At 35.8% G+C, this 26,084-nt stretch overlaps 1 protein-coding gene across 1 annotated transcript in view; it reads left to right on the top strand.

The window, feature by feature from the left end:
- The window catches only part of LOC136026375 (roundabout homolog 2-like), a 176,674-nt gene that overhangs the window by 72,593 nt on the left and 77,997 nt on the right, over nt 1-26,084 (top strand). The window contains exons 4-6 of the mRNA XM_065702920.1: nt 10,301-10,457; nt 17,130-17,260; nt 21,029-21,274. Of these exons, the coding sequence (XP_065558992.1) occupies nt 10,301-10,457; nt 17,130-17,260; nt 21,029-21,274 (534 nt within the window). The remainder of the gene's footprint in view (nt 1-10,300; nt 10,458-17,129; nt 17,261-21,028; nt 21,275-26,084) is intronic.

The raw sequence follows: 26,084 nt of genomic DNA, 5'->3' as shown, positions 1-26,084 counted from the left end.
GGTTGGTAACAAACTCAGTCTAGAGAAGACCGTCGTTTCTTCGATGAAATTCGGTCTGAACACCATCAACAAAGTTGAAGATAGGTTTCGTCTCTGGCCAGGTCTCTGCTCCATACAGTAGCACGGGTCTGACTGAAGCGTTGTAATTAAGCATTTAAAATGGCTGCTTATACCTGATTTTCACCAAATGCTATTCAACCTCACAACATATGCTTACACTTTGGCCATCCGAGATTTAAAATCTTTTTTTTTTCATTGAACTATCTCACGACAGTGTCGATGTCAGGTAAGTAAAGTCTTCAGCCATATCTATTAAGTTGATCCCGATTTTGACTTCCTTTACAGTAGAGAGTGATTTGGGGTACTTGATGATCAAAAGCCACCTTAAACACTGCAAAGGCAGCTTACGCTTTTCGGTGAAATGCTTGCGTCTTCTTCATCAACTGGAACACAGCGAAGATTTCCTCTGTTGTTGACCTGCGAGGCATAAACCTGGTGTGCTGTGCCGAGCTCTTCTTTTTCTACACAGGAAGGTACAGTATATCTCTATTAGTGTCATGGGGAAAAGTTTCTGGGAACAGAGAGAGGCTTAATCCGGCGATATTTAGAACAGATTTGACGGCTGCCCTTTCTTTTTTGGAGTGGAAAAATGGTGCCAGCATGCCTTTTTTTTTGTCGTATGGATTCCGTCGTCCATAACTGAGAAGATGAGTTGGAGCCATAGTAACATTGCTGTATCTTTGTACTATAGTTCTGCAGGAATTTTTTTTCCATAAGGTCTTCCATAGCTGTATTTTTTTCCATAAGTTATGCAGGAATGCCACTGACGCCAAGTTTTGTTTTTTATTTAGACTTTTACAGCATTTTGGATCTCAAGGGCTGTACACGGTTACGATATAAGGTCGGAAGCCACCTCCGGTGTAACCCTGGCTTCTTGAATCCGGTCCAAGTCTGGGTATGCAACTGCCTCAGTATTCAGAAGCTTTAAAAAGTGGCTCTACCTGGCAGAAAATTGAGAAAATCATTATTAACATGCTACCACCGACAGATAGAGCACAGTTCACGATGGAAGGCTTCCCTACCGTCAGCTCACTTAGACTTGTATAGTAGAGAGGTGTCACTTTCCTAGCAACATCTTCAAGATCACTGACTATCCTCTCAACAAAGGTATCTCTATCTCTGTGCAGTTAACTACAACCCATGCCATTGCGACGTCTCTCCTCTGCCATGTTCTTTGCTAGTCAGGCCTATCTATTCAGCTCGATCACGGATAGGGTCTCATGGGATATCCAGGGTTTTTTCTTGTGTTTGGCTCGGCCAATGATAATGCCGGCAGAGTTGAGAATGCTTTCATTGCAATAATTTCAGACAACTTCGGAGCCATACAGGCCTTGGAGGTAGCTCGACCGGTTTGAGATATCAGGAGTATACTTATGGTGCATCTCAGTTGTTGCCAGGCTACTCATATCCAACTTGAGAAGCCGTTTTTATTTAAGCTGTGCTTAAATAAATTAATTTGTGTGGTCTATGCTTCCAAGCTTGGCAGACCTATACGCCCGGAAAATAGTTACTGAAGAGTGCCAGCGTCAAGGAATAAAATATAATCTCTCATCTTCTTTTCTGGCCGTCATTGCTGTACGAAGTTTGTTTATGTATTTTTTGTTTCTGAATGAGTGTCTTTGATACTGCCAGATTGTACATGCTGCACAGCTGGAGGAGTCTCTCTACCAATTCAGCAGATACGGAGTCAACAAGCCAAGAATTTTTTTCACACCTGTCATTGTGATTGGATGAGACTCTAGACAGGTTTGCAGAGAGCTCTGCGTAGAACTGATCCTTCACCTCTGCAGTTCTCGGGTTAGTGAGAATAAAGCATATAATAATTGTCCACTTTCCCTGCTTTTACTGGAACTCAGCCATCAATGTTCTATCTCAGAATTGCTTACAAGAAAGAAGGAATCTCTCTGATGTGTCATTTAGCTCAAGACCTACTCCATTTGTCTTTGGTTTTGGGTTACTAGATAAGATCCGGTGATATCCTTCAGCAATATTTTCATACTCTCTTTCCATGAAACGGATTTTCTTGAGTCCGGCCACAGCTACATTGAAGCGTTTAATTCAAGAGCAAGCATTGGTTTTGTTCCGGAAAAGTTGAGTGTAAATACGTTCCAGATGGCAATCCGGAGTCCACCTTGATCAAGGACGTTCATTCGATGATCTGAAATTGGATCAGGGACATGCTGAGGTTGTGAAAGGTAAAAGTAAGGGTTGTTCGAGGTAAAATCATCATGTTACGCTGCGTAAAGATTTCAGGTGGAGAAATCCAGACACATCTGACCCTAGGCCTGAGATCTGATTAGGGTTAGCACTTGGCTATATACTGAGGGCCCCTGGGGTGATCTCCCACCCTCATCATATGGTTGAGACTGCCCTTAAAATATGGACTGTTTAGTTAGGGGGAATTCTTATATCCATAGCTCTGTTGTCAGCCAACAAGATCTGCCACATTCCGGATTAACTCCATTAACCTCCAAGCTCGAATAGGCTAGTACATTACACTAAAATTGAACAGAAATTAAGCATTATTTTTTTATTTTCTTTCAAATAAAAGCAGAATTAAATTAAAACTGAGAAGGAGCAGCAATTATCCTAAAAATTGGGGGATTGGTGCCCTTCAACCCTAAAACGAATCGCGTAGACATCTGATATGCTTAGTAACTTGAAAAAGGTTGAGAACCTCTGTATTAATGTTATCTCACTAAACGACTATTAACAAAAAAAAAAGAAAACTGAAACAAATTGAAATAGCTTTGGCTCATACTTACGTCAAGAAATCAAGCGGAAATTCAAATCATTAAAACGAACTTAACCGATGACCTGCTAATAGTTTTGGGACCCCCCAGGAGACACCATGAATTAATGGTTTTTTTTGTGCTTACAAGTGCCTTCTATCAATTAATTATAATTCTTGGAGGGATTTCTTGGGTGTAGAAAGATATGGGATCTTCCGGTAAAATTTCCAACATTAGTTTATGCTTGAATGCTCCCTATTTAGTGGAAGGAGGTTGCTAGTCCTACATTTATGTTTTCCCCAAATGGTAATTTATATATAAGCGCGTTTAATGGTGGTTGAAGCGGTGGTATTCTCTCAAAATTCCAGGGATATGAAAGTAAATACATTTTTGTCCCTTTCTCTCTTGGACCCATCTTAGACTAATTCATATCTGAAAAATGTTATTTTCCTTGATACTTTTTTTTGTTCCAAAAACATAATTCTTTCAGAGAGTACTCTGTTCTCGCCAGTGTGGCCATATTCAACCAAGGAATTGAAGAAGCAAAACTAATTAGTTAATTTTGGCAGCACTTATTGTCTATGAAAGTAAAACATTAGCAATCTGTGAATTATAAACCAACTACATCTTCAACCGGAAGCTACACTTTCTTAAACTTTTTAGTACAGTATGATTCTAGCCCGTTTTTTGCTGATTTTTCTCCGCCTTTTTTTGTTGAAATTTGTTCATGCTACTGTCAAAACTCATGGGTAGCTGCATATGTAGATCTTTTCAATAAAAGTTGATTTCCCAATTGTTTTTTGATTAAAAAAGATAACGTTTCCGTAAGTTCCCTTTTCTCCACCAGTGATGTCAGGTCATGGAAATTTAGTGTGGGCAAAAATGTATTTTTCAAAATCTCGAGATGCGATTTCAGTGAAAACACCAAGAAAGTGGTTTTGCAAAATCTAGGATAAGATTGAGGGATAAAAGAATCATGTGAGAGGGATCAAATAATCAATCAGTCACTTAACCCGTACTAAAAAAAAACCTTTTAGAAGCACAGAGTGGTTAATTTTTCTCAGACTCTAAGCTTATTAGGAGGCCTACTGTTGACTTAAGGGAAGATAAGGGATTTTCTGGTATGATTTGGAAAACGGTTAGAAGTCGAACAAAAAAAAATGTTTTTTTTGTTCCGAAAGTAAGGAGCAATATTAAAAGTCAAAATGAACAGAAATTATTTACGTATATGAGGGGGGGGGCTGTCCCTTCCTCAGCCTTCGCTCTTTACTCTGAGTTTGAATATTTGTCACAATTCCTTATGAAAGACTGCTCAATCACAAGGGTCGTTGAGTTTGAATGAGAAGCAATTTCAAAGAACTTTGATAATTTAGCGTAAAGAACGGCGATTAAGGAAGGGGCAGCCCCCCTCATATATGGAATAAATTCTGTTCGTTTTCAGTTATAATGTTGCTCCCTACTTTGAGTTGAAAAAACTTCTTTTTTATTTAATCAATGGCTCGACAACCGCAGATAAGAAACCTAGCTCAGGACTACGAAAACTCAGCATGAAAATTTTGGTTCTTTTGAAGCAGATTTTCCTGTGTTAAGTTTTTTTTTAGCAAAACTTGAGTTCTTGCAGGAGAATTCAAATTTTCTCGCTAATTCTTGTGTATAATATTATATTCTAGCTAATACAGTGTTTTTGCTGATCTCCAAGAAATGTATCTTATTGGTTTTTCTTAAAAATTATCTGAAATCAGAAAAAACTTAAAATATCTTTTACTGCGTTTCATGTTTTATTGACCGTAAGTCATTATTTGAATTGCGTGTAAAGCTGAACAATACAGGGTTTCGTTTTGTTTATTCATTAACCTTTTATCAGAAAAATGAAACCGTCCCCTTCAAAAAAGAGAAGAAGAAAACTCAAATTTGACGGAGCTGGGGTAGAAGAAATAGATTCATCTTGTGTTTTTCAACTTGTGCTGCTCTTAAGTCAAAGAAATTAAGAAAAACTTATTCCTGAATTTTTTGATTCTTTGAAAAATTTTTGAAATTAGCTCCTACTAATGTCATAAAATAGTATTCTTTTGCCAAATAAACTTGACGGCGAGAAAAGGTATATTAAAATTACATCAGTTTCAAATTGCTCTGGGACTTTAGGCAGTACTTTTCATTGTTAGTACCTTCTATTCCCTTATCCATAGAGCTTGTCAAACATTAGGCATGAAAAAGAAAAAGGAATGTGGTACAAGCTTTTTATTGAGGACCGGGAGAGTCATTTTTCTCCTTCCCTCCAAAAACAAAATTCAAAGTCCCGTTACCGTCTAAAAAATCCTAAAGATTTCAACCAGATATCCTACCCGTGACACCAAACTTGGCATCCTTACTAAATATTAAATTTAATACCTTTAATGAATTCTGCGGATTGTATGAAATCTCTATAATCAGAAAGCACTCGCTTGCTTTAAGGCTTCAGACTTTAAAAATGTACGAAAGACGTATCCTCGGTTGTGAACATTAAAAAACAACTGACCCTCATTGTAAAAGTACTTTAAAAATGATTGCACCAGATACCTGTGATGAAACGTCACATGATTGCTTTAAGATTAATAATTAGCTTAGTATTAAGGCATTCACCAATTACCTAAATATTTACTAATTTATCAATTACCAATTACAATTATTAATTACCTAGCAATTTGATCAAGTGCCTGGATAAAGTGAATGACTAATTTCCTTTACCCAATAACGATTTTTCTACAGAATCAAATAAAAAAAACTAATTTTTTTAGCTGAAAGTAAGGAGCGACATTAAAACTTAAAATGAACAGAAATTACTCCGTATATGAAATGGGTTGTCCCCTCCGCAAGCCCTCGCTCTTTACGCTAAAGCTTTTAATTGTTTTAAAAAGTAGAATTGTGGCAAAAAGTCAAACTTTAGCGTAAAGAGCGAGGGATTGCAGAGGGGACAACCCATTTCATATACGGAGTAATTTCTGTTCATTTTAAGTTTTAATGTCGCTCCTTACTTTCAGCTAAAAAAAATTAGTTTTTTTTATTTAATTTCTGAACGTTTTTGAATTAATGCATATTTGGTTTTGGCTCTCCGCACATAAATTATTAAAATGAAATTTGTATATTAATTCTTTTTTTGGCTAAATAGCTTTCTCTTAGTTTTGATCAGACGATTTTGAGAAATAAGGGGTGGAGAAGGAGGCCTAGTTGCCCTCCAATTTTTCGGTTACTTAAAAAGGCAACTAGAACTTTTAATTTTTAACGAACGTTTTTATTAGTAAAAAATATACGTAACTTAAGAATTAACTTACGTAACAAACTTTCATAACCTTATATTTTTATTATGTATACGAGGGGGTTTGTACCCTCGTTAATACCTCGCTCTTTACACTAAATCGTAAGTTTTGTCCCAATTCTTTAAGAATGACCCCTGAATCAGAAAGGCCGTAGAATAAATAGTTGAAATTACTAAAAATACTTTAGCATAAAGAGCAAGGTATTTATCTCCTCCTAAATACCTCGCTCTTTATGCTAAAGTATTTTTAGAACCCCTCGTATGCGTAATAATCTCTGTTCGTTTTAAGTTTCAATGCTACTTCTTCCTTTCATTTGAAAAAAAAGTTTTCATGTTTATTTTTCATTGTTTTCTTATAGTAATGCTAGAGAATCCTGCGCCCTTTTCATTGAATTTTTCTTCCCCCATGACAGATTCCTCCAAGGAAAGATCCTCCAACATAGCCCCCTCTCCTCAGCCCCACTCCCAAACAAAATAAAATCCCCCTGAAAACGTCTGTACACTTCCCAATAACCATTACTATATGTAAACACTGGTCAAAGTTTGTAACTTGCAGCCCCTCCCCCAGGGATTGTGGGGGAGTAAGTCATCCCCAAAGACATAGTTATTATGGTTTTCGACTATTTTGAACAAAATGGCTATCTCAAAATTTTGATCCGTTGACTTTTGGAAAAAAATGAGCGTGGGAGGTGGCCTAGATGCCCTCCAATTTTTTTGGTCACTTAAAAAGGGCACTAGAACTTTTCATTTCCGTTAGAATGAGCCCTCTTGCGACATTCTAGGACCACTTGGTCGATACGATGCCCCTGGGAAAAAAAAACAAAAAAAAAAACAAATAAACACGCACCCGTGATTTGTCTTCTGGCAAAAAATACAAAGTTCCACATTTTTGTAGATAGGAGCTTGAAACTTATACAGTAGGGTTCTCTGATACGCTGAATATGATGGTGTCATTTTCGTTAAGATCCTACGACTTTTAGGGGGTGTTTCCCCCTATTTTCCTAAATAAGGCAAATTTTCTCAGGCTCGTAACTTTTGATGGGTAAGACTAAACTTGATGAAACTTATATATTTAAAATCAGCATTAAAATGCGATTCTTTTTATGTAGCTATTGATATCAAAATTCAATTTTTTACAGTTTTGGTTACTATTGAGCCGGGTCGCTTCTTACTACAGTTCGTTACCACGAACTGTTTGATAAAAATTATAATCGTGGAATTGAGGCAAATGGCATCCAGATGTTGAATCAGCTTGCACTGGACATTACATCAACAATATATGTCAGATTTATTCGTCTGTAATAAACTCACCATTATTAGCATTATTCATTTTTCCTGTCGATTTCAAAAATATTAAATTTTAAAATAGAACCAACACGCACAGCACACATAATATATTCATATATATATATATATATATATATATATATATATATATATATATATATATATATATATATATATATTCATGCCTAAACATTATGCTGCTATGAGGAGGCATCCCATAGTAGATAAAATAGCTACGAAGAATTTTTTCAGTCCGAAAACGTCCGTCAAAATAGACCAAACCCAGAAGAATCATCAATTAGCCAGAAATCCCGTGCGAATGCTGTTTTGTTTACTAGGCTATAATTTCCTCGAGGGGCGTCACTCCTCCAGTGGATATCGAGTTGATCGCAAGTTCCCCATTCTTGCATGTACCCCGGAAAGGTTGAGACAGCGCTTTGTAGAGGCCGTTGTCCATATAGATCTGGATGTTACGCCCTGCTGCAGTTCTCCTCCTATAGAGGATCCTCCCACGATGGTCTTCTGGGTCACTGTGCAATTTAACCTATTACTGGGAGAAGGTTTATAACTCATAGAACGTGTGGACACGCCGGTGGGCCCTCTTAAGTGTACATTTAAGGGTCTTCTTCATGCTCCATCTGTAATTATGGCCCGGGCAAGGGTGTCCCAGTTTCTATTACGGCCCCCAGGGACAAGGTCCCCCCTTGGTCCGTGCCTCCTATGTAGATACCCTACATATCTGTAGGACGCTCCTCCATCGCCTCCTGGGGACACGCTGAGTGGCTTAGGGGAGGCCCCTAAAGAGCAGTAGACTCATAAAGCTTTTTGGGGGGAGTTAAATGTTTTGGGGAAGTAAAAAAAGGAAGCCGTCTAAGAGATTATTTAATTAATGCCTCTACTTAATATGCCGTTCTAGCCGGCACGCTGGACTTTTAATCTTTTGTCTGCAATTAACGGGTTTTGAATCCTGATATTGCTGATTATTTGGTTTGGAACGTGGGCCTACGGTTTGACTCTGTAAGCTTAGCCAGAGTTGACCCACCTTCAAAGGTATACCTAGATAAAATATGGGGGTAAAACAAGAAACGTCGGATGTTTTGGCCTCAATCACGCAAGGAACTCCTGAACGAAGGCAGAGAATCTAAAAGTTTGCATCTGCTTTACACGGATCAATGTCTACGTGCGAAATAGTTTTTTTTTAATTAGAATATGGTAAGTTTTTATATTTCTCTACTCAGGCCCTTGTTGTGACTTGTAAAACTTTCTAGCTTTTTAATGTTAAACCACTCTCTGCATCTGCTGTAATCTTGGTCGAAAATTCCACCATCAAATTATGACTCGCAAGATTTCGAGCCCGTCTGTGAATTCCATTCCTCGAGAAGATTATTTAATGACTCTATTGAAAGCTCTGATTATAGCTGGGCTGAGATTGATGAGAAACTATGCTTGATGTTGAATGCCTCCAAATATTAGAATTAAGTTAGTTATCAACTCTATCCTAGTCTCAAAGGACAAATTGCCTTATTCCGTGGAATCTGAAGGTTCTTCAAAAGAAATTTGATGACAATCTATGAGAGCAGGGAACATTCCTTTAATCGGCGAAATAATTTCACTAAAATATTGTTTTGAATTAGATAGATAAAAGATATTAATGCGTCCTACAGAACAGAGCTATTATTAAGAGAAAAGAGGGAGAGTGAATGTCTAGGATTAATAGTGACAATCTTGTACTTGAAATTCGGTTTTTTTTTTGGGGGGGGGGGGAATGAATTCATTTTAAATGCGATTTTAATGAAGGTGATAAAATTTCAGTTGAAATCACTAATACCTAGGGCCTTACCCAGGATTTTTTTTTTTGGGGGGGGGGGTCACAAAAACTTCAAAACACGCATTAAAAATTCGTTTATACCTATTTTTGTTACATTTTTACGAGTCAGACAAACATTTCGGGGGAGGGTGAAACCCCTACCCCCCCCCCCTGATATGGCCTTGTGAACAACTGAATTATAATTTCTCACAAAGCCATCTAAACCTTCCAACAGAATCATAGGAAACAAGTTCAGAAGATAATCAAATGCTCATGGTCATCGCTCCTTACAGATTGCTAAATTAAAAGTTAATTTAATTTAATCCTTGTCGCATATGCTAGCTTGCTCTAATTCTATTTTCATCTTTAATTTCTTTCATTCGTTATTTCAAATCCGATTATCTGGTTTATAGTCCTCTATACGCCTCTATTGGAACTTCGATAAGATCTGCTAACCAATGATGGACTGCCACTACTAAAATCATAAATTTTCTTTCAAACAAGTATCTTGACCCAGTTTACAATATTTTTCTCGGTTGTTATATGCGAAATCAAATAGGTTGTAACTCACTATTTGAGTTTTTTAAGGATTCAAATCTTAAGCAATACATTTAAATATTTCCTACTTTATCAGCTTTTTGTTTTTATTAGAATTGACGTTTCATTTATGTATTTTTCACCCCCCCCCCCCACCAACAGTGTCAATTCAATAAAATCTGTCGGGGGGGGGGATAAGATTTTCTTAATTAAAAAAAACAAAGATAAGCACATTTTAAAATGTTTGGAGGAGTATTCTCGTTTATCATCAAGCTTTGTAAATAAAATTAACTAAAAAAGTGTTTTAAAAGCCTAGCCCCATTATCATCCACCCCCATTTGATGCCGGGTCCACATATGTCAGCCTTTTGTGTCACACATTGTTTGTCTTTATTTTCCCAAAAAATTAAATTATTTTTGAACTTTTAAATATTTTTAATGAATGCAAAATAAACAAAAAGAAACTGCACAAACCAGAAAAAAAAAATCACTGGGTTAAGGCAATGCGACCTTTTTTCTTTTGATTCTCAATACAAGTGTACTAAGGTTATCTATTTCTGGCTTATTGTGAAAAAATATTTTTTAGACCTCCAGTTGGAATTTCGTGCTATTCCCCAACCAACAAGAGCCATCAGAGGTGAATCTGCCTTACTTGAATGTGAAGTCCCTAAAGGATATCCTGAGCCCAAAATATTTTGGAGAAAAGATGGTCACGACCTGGAACTGAGCTCAGCAGGCCCACGGTAAATTGATTTCTTTGTTCTAAACCAGGAGAAGAATGCTCAGTAGAAACCAAGGGACACACAATTAAGATGTTATTTGTGAAGCTACTTAGTATTCTAGATAAAACTCAAAGTTGGTGTAGTAATCGTTTCCGTTTCCTTGTTCCTGTTTATTATAATTCTGGTCCGAAGAAGAAAAAAATTCAAAAGTGATAAAATTGTGAAATGTTTAAAGAGAATATTGCACATGTGGGCCGTTTTATCATCACTGTACTAAAATAATAAACTCACAGGAATAGGAATGGTATTTATAACAGGGTCTTACATTTGTTCCCAAGAAACAAAAGTAATTATAATTAGTTTATATTGGTAGATCCTTAGCTCTGATCAGGTAGCTTGATTTCATGTTCAGTGCACACATAAACACAACTGGGAGCGATTTTCTAATTTTAAATTTGCCTCCTCCCCCTCCTCAGCCGTATAAACCAAAAAGTCAAAGCATGTTATTTTTTCACGTTTGGAAACTTTATCCACATATGAGCTTTTTTGGTAAAAAAAAAAAAAAATTATCTCAAACCCCTGTCCACCCCCAGTAATTTTTCATACCGTAATTTAATCATTTTAAGATCCCAATAGAATTGTTGATGGGAATAAAATTTGACCAAAGTATGCATCTGATAATCTTTTGCTAGTATTTGGGTGGAAAACTACGAAAACTGCAGGAAATAATGAAAAAGATAAAAATCTTGTCATTTTGCAGGGGGCGGCATCCCCTCTCCAAAAAAAATCCTATTCACATTTCTGCAAAACCAGCAGGGTGATAAAGGAAGTGTAAGAGCTGTCTGAAAACAATTATTAGACTATTCAGTGCGCTGCTAACAAGGCCGCATCCTTTAAGGAGGGATACGGGGTTTCAACCCCCCACTCCCGAAATGTTTGTTTGGCTCGTAAAAAATAGGAGAAATGAATATAAAAAAATTTTTGATGAATTTTTTCAAGTTTTTCTTGTACCCTCCAACGGAAAAAATCTTTTGTAATCCCTCCACCCGAAAATAAAACCCTGGTGAAAAAGGAAATAATGAAAAAGATAAAAATCTTGTCATTTTGCAGGGGGCGGCATCCCCTCTCCAAAAAAAATCCTATTCACATTTCTGCAAAACCAGCAGGGTGATAAAGGAAGTGTAAGAGCTGTCTGAAAACAATTATTAGACTATTCAGTGCGCTGCTAACAAGGCCGCATCCTTTAAGGAGGGATACGGGGTTTCAACCCCCCACTCCCGAAATGTTTGTTTGGCTCGTAAAAAATAGGAGAAATGAATATAAAAAAATTTTTGATGAATTTTTTCAAGTTTTTCTTGTACCCTCCAACGGAAAAAATCTTTTGTAATCCCTCCACCCGAAAATAAAACCCTGGTGGCCAGCCTTTTCCCTCTCCCCCCCGCCCCTCTTTGAATTTTATAATATGACATCACGTTCCCCTTAGATCTTGTCTCTGAAGAATTACTACTTTACATTGTATGCGCTATAAGCAATTATATAGAATTCCTGTCTAAATCTGAATGTTCTCCCATACCTCCATGGTAGGGTGCTGCATTTCTGTTTGGAAGAGCTTACTTTAAATTGTTCGTTTTTGTCTATGATATTTTGGACTCATGTCGGTTGATATTTTAGAGTACCCTGAGAATATGACTCATGTTTCAGAATTAAGAAAATATACCCCCCACCCATACAACTCCCGTAACCCAACTCTGCCCATGCTGTTGACTATGGATTTTCGGGCTGGGGATTGCATGGATGTAAAGTTTGCAGAAAGGGCTTCCTATCCCCTGGTTTATAGACTTATCTGATAACATTAGATACATTGTGATAGAAAAAAAAAGCTTTTTAGGTTCTATGGTATGGTTTTCTTCGGTTTCAAAAGACTTTTACGAAGAAAAATAAACAGTAGCAATAGATTTGAGACTAATAACTGTAAATTTGAACTCATGAGGAAAAAATAATAATAATAATGACGCAATACTGAGATAATACCACACTGAGCTACACAACACGCAACAGGTAGATTTACTATGACACTTTCAACATGGACTATTATTGTGTTCATATTAGGTTGTCATAAGAAGTGATTGATATAAGAAGGTTAAGTGATCAAAGATATGATAGCTTAATTTAGACCCTGAGAATTATCTTTTGATGAACAATTCTTAAGAAAATTAATATTTTCAAGGAGCGATAATGATTTCTTTGTGTACATCAGAAAAACACCTTTAACATCAACAGTTTGGGACAATGAATTGTCAGGGATAATTCAAGAAACCAAAACCCTAATAAAACTAATTATATATAGCAGTATTTACATGAAAAAAAATTAGATGATTTGGAATAGTGTAATTTATTAAGTTTAAATCTAGCCTTCAACAGGTAATTGCGTAAGAAATTTCTTGTAAATTTAAAAACAGTCAAGAAAACATTCCGAAAAGGGGAAATATTTTGATGAATATTATGCAACTTTAGATTTAAAATGTCTAAGGAACCATATCGAAGGTTTCAAATTAGTAGCTGCGTAAATTAGAAGTTTTGCATTTTCCCTTACAAAACCGATCATGGATACGTTTTTGTATAGGATTTTGTTATCAGGGTTGATTAAAACAACCCTGAAAGCTTGGCCGCCCATTTGAAGTAACAAAAGATATTGTGCCGAATTCTCTCACTTATCTCAGTGGAAATTTCTTTCATTTAGTGCCTCAGAAGTAAAATTTTGGCAAGATCAAAGCCAAATTGTTATCGATAAGAAAATCAGATTTAGCCATTAGTCGGATCATTTTGTCACATGCTCGTACAGCCATCTTTCTGTCAGCACAAAATGGCCATGTGTTACACAGAACGCACGTGCAGTATCACTTGCAATTTATGAATGTTTTATTATATACAAGCAATGGATGTGATGGGGAGAGGAAATCGGAGGATCTCTCTATGGTGGAAGGACAGCCCAAAGACATATTTATTTAAAAAAAAAACCCTGGTTGAAATATTCTAAATTTTTGTGAAAATGCTTTTGATCAGCACAAAGAAGGGACCTTTCCTCGATTTGAGTTTCACTCGGTTATTTATTGTAATTTCTGTTTGTTTTGGGGTTCATTGATTTATTGATGGTGATTTGTGGTAGTTTTACTCTTGGAAGATTATTTGACTTTATTTCTGCTCATTTTCAGGTTAATGGAGCTCTTTACTTTTCCTTGAAAAACTTATTTTGTGGATAAAACTTTTTTACTTAGTTTCTGTTCTTTTGTATTGACGTAGAATTTTTCGTGGAAAATAAATATAGTATATCTTTTCGTTTTTTTTCTGTAAGGATTCATAGGGCCTGCTATTTCTGCTATTTCTATGTTGGAGAACTTTTTCAAATTTTTTTGATCCTGACACAAACCGTGTTGTATAATTTAGTTTTATGCCTCCTCAATTTGACCTGAATTAATAAAACTTAATACCATTTCTAAAAAATTATATCTATGCTCTTTGACAACCTGGATAAACTTAGACTCTTTTGATTTATTTATGCTGCTTCAACTACTACTTTGACAATGTGTATGCACAGGGTTTCTTTTGATTTGGTTCAAATTTCCCCTTAATATTTTAAGTGTAGTAGTCTGGTAGTAGAAGTAGTAGTAGTAGTAGAAGTAGTAGCAATGGGGGTAGTTGTAGCAGTTGTAGGGTCGTACAAATATTGCCATTTTGGTCAATTAATCAAGACTTTCCTCAATATTCTCGGAAAGGCTCGCATGAATGCCCTTTGTCTTTTTGGAAAGCAAAGTCAAACATGCAAACCTTTTTCAATAACATATACTATTTGTAAACAAAGAACAAATTATCTAACTTACAATTCTTGCCGTGAACGCTGTAGGGGGGTTGACATCGCCAAAGTCATAATTGCTGGACCTTTCAACAATGCCGAAGAAAATAGATGTATCAAAATTACGATTGGACGCGTTTTTTTTTTCCGGAAATGATGGGCGTGTCGGGGAGGGGGGGCTGGTTGTCCTCAAATCACTTTTGACTTGTGTGAAAAACGGCACTCACAACTTCCAATTTTAAATCAAACGACCCCATCCGAAGTTTATGTGACGATCTATTCCATAAAGTCTTATATGCCCCCAGGGCATACACAACACTTTCCCAACGGCTCTGGTGGATTATGCCAACTCTGGAGGCATTGTTATTTGGGCTTTGGACTATTTTTAACAAAACGGCTGTTTAACAATGTCGATTAGATACATTTGGAGAAAAGATGACGTCGGGGGGGGGGAGGCTAGCTGCCCTCTATTACTTTTGTTTCTTAAGAGGGAATTATAACTTTCAATTTACAACTAAATGAGCCTACTCTAAAGCTTATAAGACCATCACTTCCATAAAAAACCTTATATGCCCTCGGGGCATAACTTATAACCCTTTCCCCCAGGTTTTGAAGGATTGTGTCAACGCCAAAGGCCTTGTTATATGATCTTTAGACTATTTTGACCACAATTGCTATCCCAAATTTTCTATCAGATGCAATTGAGGAAAATAAGTCGTGGGAAGGGGTTAGTTGCCCTTCGATCAATTTTGACTCTTAAAAAGGGTACTAGAACTTCTTATTTCCAGTGAGCCCCCTCCGAAGTTTATACGATCACCCCTTCCATAAAAGTCATATGTTAATATCGAGCAACTATTATAACTTATAGCTCTTGGCCTGGGGGCTGTCATCCTCAAAGACATAATTACCTGACCCTTGAACTATGCTGAACAAAATGGCTATCTCAAAATTTTAATGGCATGTGTTTGGGGAAATAATGAGCTTAAGGAGGGAGAAGCTGGCTCCCCCAGTCACTTTAAACTCTTAAAAAGGGCACTGGACCTTTCAATTCCTAATCGAATGAGCCCCTTTCAAAGTTTTTACGATAAGTCCTTCTATACGAAGTGCCCTCGTTTGAAAAAAAAGTGTTGTGCCGACATCACTCTTTACTTAGGCAGCACCATTGTGCTAACTGTGATTTCAAATCTATGAAACTCATTAAGTTTAATGTAACCCATCAAAAGTTACGACCCTGAGAAATATTACTTGATTTTTGAAAATGTGGGTAAACACCACAAAAAAGTTAAGCGATCTCAATGAAAATCACACTATCAGATTCAGCATATCAGAGAACCTCACTATAGAGTTTTCAAGCTCCTATCTACAAAAATGTGGACTCTTTTTCTTGTGGAAAAAAAATCATGGATAAGTGTTTTTTCTCTAGAGGATCGGAAGAGAGCTCATTTAAATTAAAATCAAAAGTTTTAGTGAGCTTTTTAGGTGACGAAAAAGATTGGAGGACAACTAGCCCCGTCACTAGCCGAATTTTGCCCCAGATACATCTGATCAAACAGTTTGTGGCAACAATCTGTAAGTAAGGAGCGACCTGGCTAAATAGTAATTAGTAAACTATCATGCTGATTTTATGTTGGTTTAAGTTTAGTCTTTCCTGTTTAGTTACTTACCCAAGTTACGAGCCTGAGAAAATTTGCCTTATTTTCGAAAAAAGGGGAAACATCCCTAAATATCATACAATATTAATGAAAATCATACCATCAGATTCAGTGTATCAGAGGTCACCACTGTAAAGGTTTCAAGCCAGGGAACCACCAGGGAAGCGTTTTTTTCCTGGGGTGATCGTATTGACCCAGTCGTCCTAGAATGTCGTGAGAGGGCTCATTCAAGCAGAAATTAAATGTTCTAGTGCCTTTTTTAAGTGACCAAGAAAATTGGAGGACAACTGGGCCGCCTCCTCCGCTCAGAGTATTTTTAGTACTTTCAAAAGAGTTATTTATTCTTATTAAATGTCATTTGTGATTCAATGGCTATTCTAAAGGAATTGGAACAAAATTCGAAATTTAGCGTAAGGACGAGGTACTGACAAGGGGGCAAAACTCCTCATATACGTAATAATTTCTGTTCGTTCTAAGTTGCAATGTTGCTCCTTACTTTCACTTGAAAAAAGTTTTATTATTTTATTTAATCAATAATTTAAGATAGCCATTTTATTCAGTACTATTGAAGGTCCAATAACTATGTTTTTGGTGACGACTTGACCAAAAAACCGAAATTATGATTGAGAAATATACGGAATTTTCTGGGGGGAATATGTTTAAGGGGGATTTTCTATAGGGAGGATTTTCTGGAGCAAAGAAAATTTCCGAGGAGATTTTAATGGGGAAATTTTACACGGGGTGGACTAAAAGGGATTTCCTGGCATGAATTTAAATAATTAAAAAAAACTCTGAATGTAAGGAGCAACAATAAAATTTGAAACGAACAGAAATTATTCTGTATATGAGGGTGAATGCCCCTTTCTCAACTTTCGCTCCTTACGCTAAGTTTTGACTTTTTATTCTCCTTACTCTCAGTTGAAGAAACTTGCTTTTTTAATTTATTTTATGGCAAGAACTGATTTGACCTCTAGGAAGGAGAAGGAAGCGGGATCCAACTGGGCCTTCGGTCCTTTTAGTTGAGTTTGTGAATACAACTTTTCATATCTAATTTTTTCTTTGTCTAAGAACGTTTTATTTAAGAAAAAGAGAAAGGCTTTGTGATCGAATAACTTTGAGAAAAACAAACGCTGTAACTATTCCAAAGGTGATTTTTAAGCACTGTTTGAATTTTTTTTTTCCTTTTTTCAGGCTGAAAATGGATGTAAATGGGAACCTTTTCATAGAAGTTGTAAATCCCAGTGACGCCGGCCGATATCAGTGCGTTGCTTCAAATGTTGCTGGAATCCGAGAATCTCCACAAGCCATTCTGTCTGTTCATGGTATGTTTGAAGAAATTTTGAAACTTAAAAGTGGTCCACCTCTGTGGTCTGTCTATGTTAAAGTGGCCCACTATGCGATCCGCCCCTATGGCCTTTCTATGTTAAAGCTGTTCACCAGACGTTCCACCTCTATGGTCTCTACATTAAAGCTGTCCGCCTCTATGGATGTTATGAATCCGGCCATTTTTTTTGTTTTGTTTTTGAACTTACAAGTTTTTTCAACTTTTTTTATGTCTTAAAATGACTTTTTTTTTTCATGTATTAAAATGACATTACACATACTTGTAACAAAAAAAAATTACTTATGATATTTTTGGGAGCCGAAATGAAAATGGTATACATGTGCTACTTGTGATTTATATTAGTAGTGACATTTTTTTTTGGAACAGCAATTTCTTCAAATTTTTTTGTTCTGAATTTCTCTAAAGAAGAGAAAAAAGTTACACTTTTGTTTTGAATTTCTCCAAAGAAGAGAAAGAAAATACACATCAAATCTGAATTTTTCCAAAGAAGAGAAAAAAAAGTTCAACTTTTCTTCTGTTTTTTTTTTTCTACTAAAAAAAACTTCTAAATAAAGCTTTTAATTTAAGTAATCTTGTTAATGTTTAGTGACTCGGAACTAGCACTTAGCCTTTTTGGTGGTTTCAAAGGCGGCTAGACCACAATGATCAGTGGTGTTTAAGATCTCTTTAAGTATTCATATTATGTACCGTTTTAAGGTGATTTATTGTGAATTAATGATTATTTCTGTTTTGATAAGTGTAGCAACTTATTGTAGCAGGGTTATTCTCCTTTTGAGTTTTGCATTCTCTCTCTACTTATCATGGAAAAACTATATTTTAATTATCTTAAAAGAAGGATATTGATAATCACTTACGTCTTTTCCTTGCAAACATAACTTTTTCCGGACAAACGCTATTTCCGGATAAATATTTCGACTAGGATAAGATTAAAAGTATTATTTGTTTTTAATTTTTCAAATATGAAACTTGTAACTTCTTGTCAAAAAGTTCGTAGCAATGAACCGTAAGTAAGGATTGACTCGTGGTAACAGCAACTGTAATTCAACTTTCTAAGGTGGTCCTAAATATTATACACTTTCTTAAGTTAAAAGTGCCCCACCAAAAGTCAATATCCTTAGAAAGTTTGCTTGCTTTTTGAGAAAGAGTGAAAAATCCCGTAGTAGGTGAGTTATTTTAATGGAAATTAAATAATCAAATTCAACACATCAGAGAATTCTATTTCAGCCGTTTCAATCTCTTATCTGAAATTTTGTATTTTTTACCTCCTACATCTCATTACTAGAGTTTAACTTTTTGTCCCTTATGCTTTGATAGTGACTATGCAAGTACAGGGGAAATTGGAATGGGATAAAAAGTATATTTCAGAATAGCTAAAAGATTATCAACTTTTATTATTATCGTACATGGAAACACTAAACTGAGTCAAAGCTCAGGCCACAGGAACCCACTGCCTCAGCCTTCCCCCACAAAAAAAATAGAGAGAAGGGTTAGAGACTAGTGGCAATTTTCCACATACTGCGCAAACTGTCCGAGCCTAACTTCTACAACTGCATCTTCCGGTGTAACAAGTGTAACATACGATTTATGGAATGTCTTCAGGCAGGTTGGACTTTTTCTATGAGATACCTTCTTCTTTCCGTGGCAATGTGACATTTTTGGCAGATTTAGGAATCAGCTCTTTCAGTTCGAGCGAGATGATATCAAAATTTTTTTATTACTTTTGCGGTTAAAGTAAATATTCATATTTCAGAATTTTTAAGGTGAACCAGCTGTTAAATCAATGTTTGGTTGAACTTTGGAATTAAATAATTTATTTCTTTACATCTCACCTTTCTGTGTCAGTTTTGTTCCAGCCTGTCAAGGATCCATCTTCTTATAGCGTCTTTCCAGCAACTCTCTGATATGGAATGAAAGGCTCTTGTCTATAAAAAGTCATTGACCCATGGCTGCTTCATCTACAAATTTTTGTCTGTTGTTCCAGAATGCCGTGTGGCCCACATCAATATAACATGATTAACATTTAATGCTAGCCTCTTTAAGGCTTCATAGTTCTCGAAATCACTTTTTAACTGCTCTATATTCTCAAGAGCCTTTAGACATGCTTGGCCATTAGATGTGACACAGACATTCCTATCTGTACTTTTTATTCCTCCAGTCTCTTAGTTGCCTCGTCTCTTCTAAACATTTCAGCCTACACAACCATTAGAATTCCTTTAATTGATAGTTTTTATCTTCTTTCAGATCAGCACTATTATGGTACATCACTATTCCTATCCCTGATTTTTCATGGGCTCGCAATCTATCTGTATAATATGTCATTGTGGTATCTTTGTTCTGCAAAACAATTTCCCGCCCAATTTCAATTTGATAATCTGAAATTGCTTTACAATGCTTTTGCTTCTGCAGCTCCCTCCACTTAAGCAAATACTTAAGCTCCTAAATAAACTTAAGTTCCACTAACAGGCGTCCACGTGGCTTTTTATGTTGCTACTTTGTAACTGCTGTCTTAGAGTCAATTTTGTCAGCGATCTTCTGTCTTACAGTTTCCTGTTGTTGCTTCTACCTGTCAAAATTTTCTGCAGGATGAATAGCCCCATGATGATGCGGATGTCTTAAAGCCCGCTGATCCTTATCATTAGACAGGCAAGCCTTGGCTCTCTTATCAAGGGGGATTATATGTGCCTGAATTTGAGTCTTAGTTGACCCAGACCGCAATGCCATACGACAGCATTGATTAAATTACTGGTTAGGCGCACTTTATCTTCACAACAGACTTCCTATCTCAACTGATGATCAATTATCACCCCCAAATATTTCACATATATTGTTAGCTATATCAGATCACCGTGCATTATAAAGTAAGAGCAGCTTTCTAATTCCATTTGTGAATACTGTCACTTCACTTTTTTTATGGTACAAAACCATTAACCACAGTTTATGGTTTTGTACCCTTATCTGAAACTCTTTAGCTTTCCCATTTGATCATCCGAATGACTTATCATCCTCACCTGACCGAACGAAGTAGGTGGGGGGTTAGCTCGTGAAGAGGTATTTTGTGGGTCTCTTGTAAGCCATTGCAATCAGCCGTTAGCCATTTAAAAGTCCAAAAACTCATGCTGCTGGCCGTAGTCAATGAAGAGAGCAGATGAAGATTAAAATCATACAAAGTAATATTGGTGCACATGATTTTTTTTTTTTTTTTTCACCAAAAGAGAAACAAGCTCACCAAACTCTCGTTTTAAGTTTTAACACACAAAAGCGTCATTACCTCATGCTCAAAAATATGGGTGTGAATAAGAATATTCTTGAGTATCAAATAATCTTCAAAAAGAAAAAAAAATGGCTGGGTAGAACCGATCGAAAATCAAGATTCTGCATGACAACTTAAATTAAGTCGATATTTCGTTTTGGCTAGATATGTGACATACGACAGTCATGTAGTTCTACTATGTCGATTGGCTAAAATAAAATGCATTTTGCGGTAAATAAAAGCATCGCTAAATTCACCAGACACGGTAGTTGTTTCAGTTGTATCCATTTCGGCGCTTATTTTAGCTCAAGATGCTTCCTTTCTATGTATCTTTGCTAAGAAAAAAAAAAACGCTGTTTGGTCTCACTTGTCATGCACCTAGAGCTTCAGAGTCGTGCTCACGACTCTGGAAACTAAACTGCTATGAAATTTTGTTATTGCTGGCATCGTATTTACCTTTCATTTACTTTGTGTTCTCACGCCTTTACATTTCAGGACGACCCGAAATATACAAATTGCCTCAAAGCGCTTCTGTTCTTGCCGGTGAGGATGCATATTTTGAATGTCAAGCGGCAGGTGATCCTGTACCAAGGATAACTTGGTTTAGAGGTGATACAATTGTTGGTACTGGACGAACTCTTAAACTCGAGCGAGTTGCTCCAGCTGATCAAGGTGTTTATGTTTGTGAAGCAGAAAGCATTGTGGGGATGATGAAAGCAAATGCAACTCTTTCAGTTTTTGGTACGTATTTCCATCATCGATTATACCAAATATTCATACTTTATCTTCTGACTCACATTTGGGAAAATAATTCAAACACAAAAAAAAATATGGAACAGCCATTAAGCAAAATTTAAAAACATTTTTAAATTTTTTTAGTATATCTTCCAGCTTGAATAGTTTCTTTTTAGGTAAGTTTTGGACATAGTTAATGGTTATTGCCATCTTTCTAATGATATAATCAACTAAAAGAAAAATAATTGTGTGAGACTAATTCAGCCGATCAGATAGTCCATTGAAACTAAAAAAAAAAAAAAAAAAAAAAAAAAAAAAAAAAAAAAAAAAAAAAAAAAAATATGAACAGAAGCATCAAAGCAGTTTAAGCTCTAGAGAAATGAACCTTTAATCTGATTCCAAATCTATAGAATTTATTGAGTTTAAAATTATATATCAAAAGTTAAAATGCTTCTAATGTTTTTGGATATGCTGAAGTTTTTTCAATGGGAGAGGGAAGTTCATCAGACTTTCCTATAAGAGGAAGGAGATATCAGAACCATTAAAAAGGCCATTTCAGATCTAAATATCCCATTTCTGTGAATAATCCTTCTGGTCAATACTGGGGGGGGGGGCAGCATTGACGTAGTATCGTTTGCACTTATCCTTGTTTGAAATAATGCATTCGAAGCATACGTTCAAGATGGATACTGAGACTAAGGAGGTAGCAACTCCCATTAAAACGAAACATATTTAATGTGATATTGGGTACTATATTCACTTGATTATGTGGAGCGCAGCCCCCCTCATACACGGAATAACTCATATATGGAATAATTTCTCTTCGTCCTATATTTAATGTTGCTCCTTATTTTCAATTGAATAACCTTTTTTTATTTAGTTTCTTACAGTTTTCAAATAATTCTAGGAAATCCCCTTCCCTCCACCCGTGTAAAGTTTCCCCGTGAAAACAGCGGAAACTTTTCTCTTCACGGAATATTCTCCCCATAGAAACCCACAAACCACACAAAATACCAAGCCCTTGATAATTTCATGTATTTTCCAATGACACATACTATAGGTGAACAGGCGAACAATGGATAAATTGCACAACTCCAGGGAATTAGGGGGTCATTTCATCCTCAAGGCCATAGTTATTGACTTTTCAACTATGCTGAGTCAAATGGTATTTAAAAAAGAATGATTGGAAGTGTTTAAGGAAAAAGAGTCATAGGACTCTTTTTATTTACGTTCAAATGAGCACTCTCCCGTTCTTCTAGGAACATTGGTATGGCACGACCGACCCTGAGAAAAAAACACACATCCCTCTTTTTTCTTCTAGCAAAAAAAAATACAAAAAATACAAAATTCCACATTTTTGATAGATGGGATCTTAAAACCTCTACAGTAGGGTTCTCTAGTATTTTGAATCTGATGCTGTGATTTTCATTAAAGTCACTTGACTTTTGGAGGGTTTTTTTTCCCCATCTTTTGAAAATCAGGCAAACTTTCTAAGCCTCGTACTTTTTGATAGGTAACATTGAACTTGATTAGTTTTATATATTTTGAATCAGCATGGAAAGTCAATTCGTTACATGTATCTTTTGCTAGCAAAATTTTGTTTTTTAGAGTTTCGGTTACTTTTGGGCAAGTCCCTCCTTACATATAGTTTGTTACCACGAACCGTTTGATCGATCCTTAACCTGGTTAAAGAGACAGACAGATGGTTTTGATTCGATGAAACCTACAGGATGCTGGCACCCAACAGATGGGTTGTTCAAGACGAAGATGCTTTTTTAACCTGAATGACCTTGAAAAGTGTAAGCTGAGTGAGTTTATAAAAGGCAAAGTATGCACTCCGCCTAATCATCTGTCTGTTCACCTTGAAAGACAGTGGCAAGAGCAGAGCAAGCTCCTCACAAAGGAAATAGTGGATGTGTTTGTAAAAGACACTCATACACGTCACATATTGTGCTACGCTGTGATATCGAAGTTAGTTGGTTATATGGTAGTGGTTAAGCATATCTTATAGCGACGCATATTTCGGTTTATTGTGCTGTTTACCTATTTAGTGATGCAAACAAGGGATACTCACCCTTCAGTTCTATTATTTGCACAACCATGTTTTAAATTTTCTTATATTTATTGAGCGATTTTTCCTTTTTCTGACATCGAAATAAATTTCCAACGTCGAAAGTTGTTATCATAACTTTAAATTTAAAACATTACGTCACACCAGCCGAAATTGAAGAAATTCTCATTCCAGAAAAAAAAATTCTCCGAAAAAAATGAAGCTCATTTCCGCCATGACATTTTCCTACTAAAGAGGGTCTTGAGTGCTAAGTTTCAGCCCATTTGGTCCATTCTCTTCGGGGTGTATAGAAAACATGCAGACAGACAGATGGAAGAAGGGTTTTTTATTTATTACGGATAAAAGCTTTTGGTCTTTTTATACAAAAATGTATAAAGTGTCCAAAACGGGTAAGATTCAGCCTGAATCAAACTCAGTTTCGTGTTCAATTTATATGGAAGTCATTTTACATAAGAGTTATATGCAAAAAAAGAGAAATCTCAAGATAACAAAAACAAACGGGACTACAACCAGTTGAAGAAAAAAAACTAGAGGATATGGATATTTCGTCTGTAAGCATTGAACAAGGAGTGTTCAACGCTAAGAAGCAAAGATAAAATCTAAGCTAACCTAAAATTGAATAGAATCTAGAACCATAAAATAAAAAATATCTTTATATGCGATTGTTGCTACTGTGATTGAGCACCACAGAAGCTGAATAGAGTTGCTTCAGTGACAATACTGAAGCAACTGAGTGTTCAGTGTGTTCGGAGTGTTCAGGCGAAATATCTGCCTCATTTTAGTTTGACTTCTCCTTCTACTGGCTGTAGTCTCGTTTCTATTCTTCATCTTTGTTTTTGTCGTGGCTGGCCATTACGACTTTAGATCTTTCATGAGTTACATACAACCTGAAATAACCCTAACAAGTGCTGATTACTTACTAAATATCAACTTATTGATAAATTCAAATCGCGTCGATAAACTTTGAACTGAAAAGATATGCAGTCTAATAGATATTTTTCCCCTCTCTCTTGCTTTCATCTCTTCGTTGTAGTTAAAACAAATATAAAAAAAACTGCTATAACAGTTCACATACTGTATTATAACCCCTTCAAGATAATTTCTTGCAATCACGATAATATCTCTTACAAGAAATTTCAAATAAAATTTCTATGAATAAAGTTACCTCGTACGACGTTGAAGGATCGGTCTATCTTTTTCCCATTCAATGCCTGGATTGATGTTTTCTGACTGTGTTTGACATTTCCGACGTTTTCTTAGAGATAAATTGAGATACGATGCAATTTTCTTTTTCTTTAAGACCTCAAAACGGAATAGAGGATCATTTACAGTTTGGTTTGAAAACAACCTTTGTCATTTTTCTTGTAATGTTTCTTTCAACGGCCAGCAATAATTGAAAGAAGAAGAATTTATGTCACGAGGTCGTTCGTCTATTAGGAATTGGTTTACCTCTTCTTATTCTATGCACCAGTATTGAGGCAAAAAAATTCTTAAAACCAAAATTTAGGTTTATACAGAATTTGTGGATTATAAAAGATCACAAAAGATTTTGGAAAGGCACAAATTCATAATATTTTAATGCCAGTAGGTACGCATAAAGTTTTATTTGTAAGGGGTGGGAAAAGTTAATCAAAATGGCAAAAGAAAAAAATGTAAATAATATTAAAATCATCGTACGAAATACCAGATTTCGGGAAGCTCTCTAAAAACTCCTTGATTAGCCTTATGGGACCAATTAGTGAAGAATTTGCCTTATGGGACAAGGGAGCACATTGGTCAAAGCAGACAAATTCTATGAAAGTTGTGTAAGTAAAATATGAAAATCGAAATTTTTTTGAATAGTTCAAAATCTTGGGCCCTTCTTCTCCCTCTTTTTTTTGCAAATATTGGAATGGCATCATTCGAAAATCCCTTTGTCTATTAAAAATGAGAATTGCTCCTCTACATAGGGAATTAAACAGCCTAGTTTTAGAGTTTTCAGTTTATTCAGATTTTTCGGTGTATATTTCTTTTGCATGTTATCATTTGTTTTACGGTTTTGCATGCTTGAAAGGAATATAAAATGAAAATTTTTCTTTGAAAATACTCCCTTCATAAAAAAAAACTGTTCTGTTTAGCTTGAAGTAGCTGATACCTTAATTTTGAATGATCTTTGATGAAAATAATCCAGCCCTTTACTTGTTGATCGAGATTTTTTAAATTCTAGCTTCACTTTGTTATTCAGATATAAGCCTGTCCAGCAAGTGCAAAGCAAAAAAGAATTTTATTTGGGTCTTTTAATCTTAAAAAAATTGTTTTAAAATCAATGAATCATTCAATTTATTCGACCTATAAATTTACAACAAAAACACTTCAACATGGACTCCCTCAGAAGGCTCTATGGCCAGGAAAAAAAGAGGGGAGAAAACACTATTTTGTGAGAAAATACAAAGCAGCTCTATTTAAAAAGAAGTGCTCATTGAACAATTTTAATCTGCAAACTCTCCTTCAGTAATTTAGATCTGTTGATGCCAAAGACCTTTGTCCTTTGATATCTCGGTTGGTACAAAATGTAAAAAAGTACCTATCTGGTACCTATTGTACTAAAGTACATGGTTAGTACTTCGGTTAGTACCAACAGTTTTTACAAAGCTTATCTTTTTGGAGTAGAATTTATCCTGAAGATGGCAGAGGCCAATCTCTCCTTGTCAATCTCTCTTCGATTTTGACTATATGGACTATTTGAGTGTCAAATATAAAAAAATC

The sequence above is a fragment of the Artemia franciscana genome, chromosome 4 (assembly GCF_032884065.1).
Source record: "Artemia franciscana chromosome 4, ASM3288406v1, whole genome shotgun sequence".
Lineage (NCBI taxonomy): Eukaryota > Metazoa > Arthropoda > Branchiopoda > Anostraca > Artemiidae > Artemia > Artemia franciscana.
Note: the sequence above shows the minus strand (reverse complement) of the source record. Positions and strands in the feature narration are given on the sequence as shown.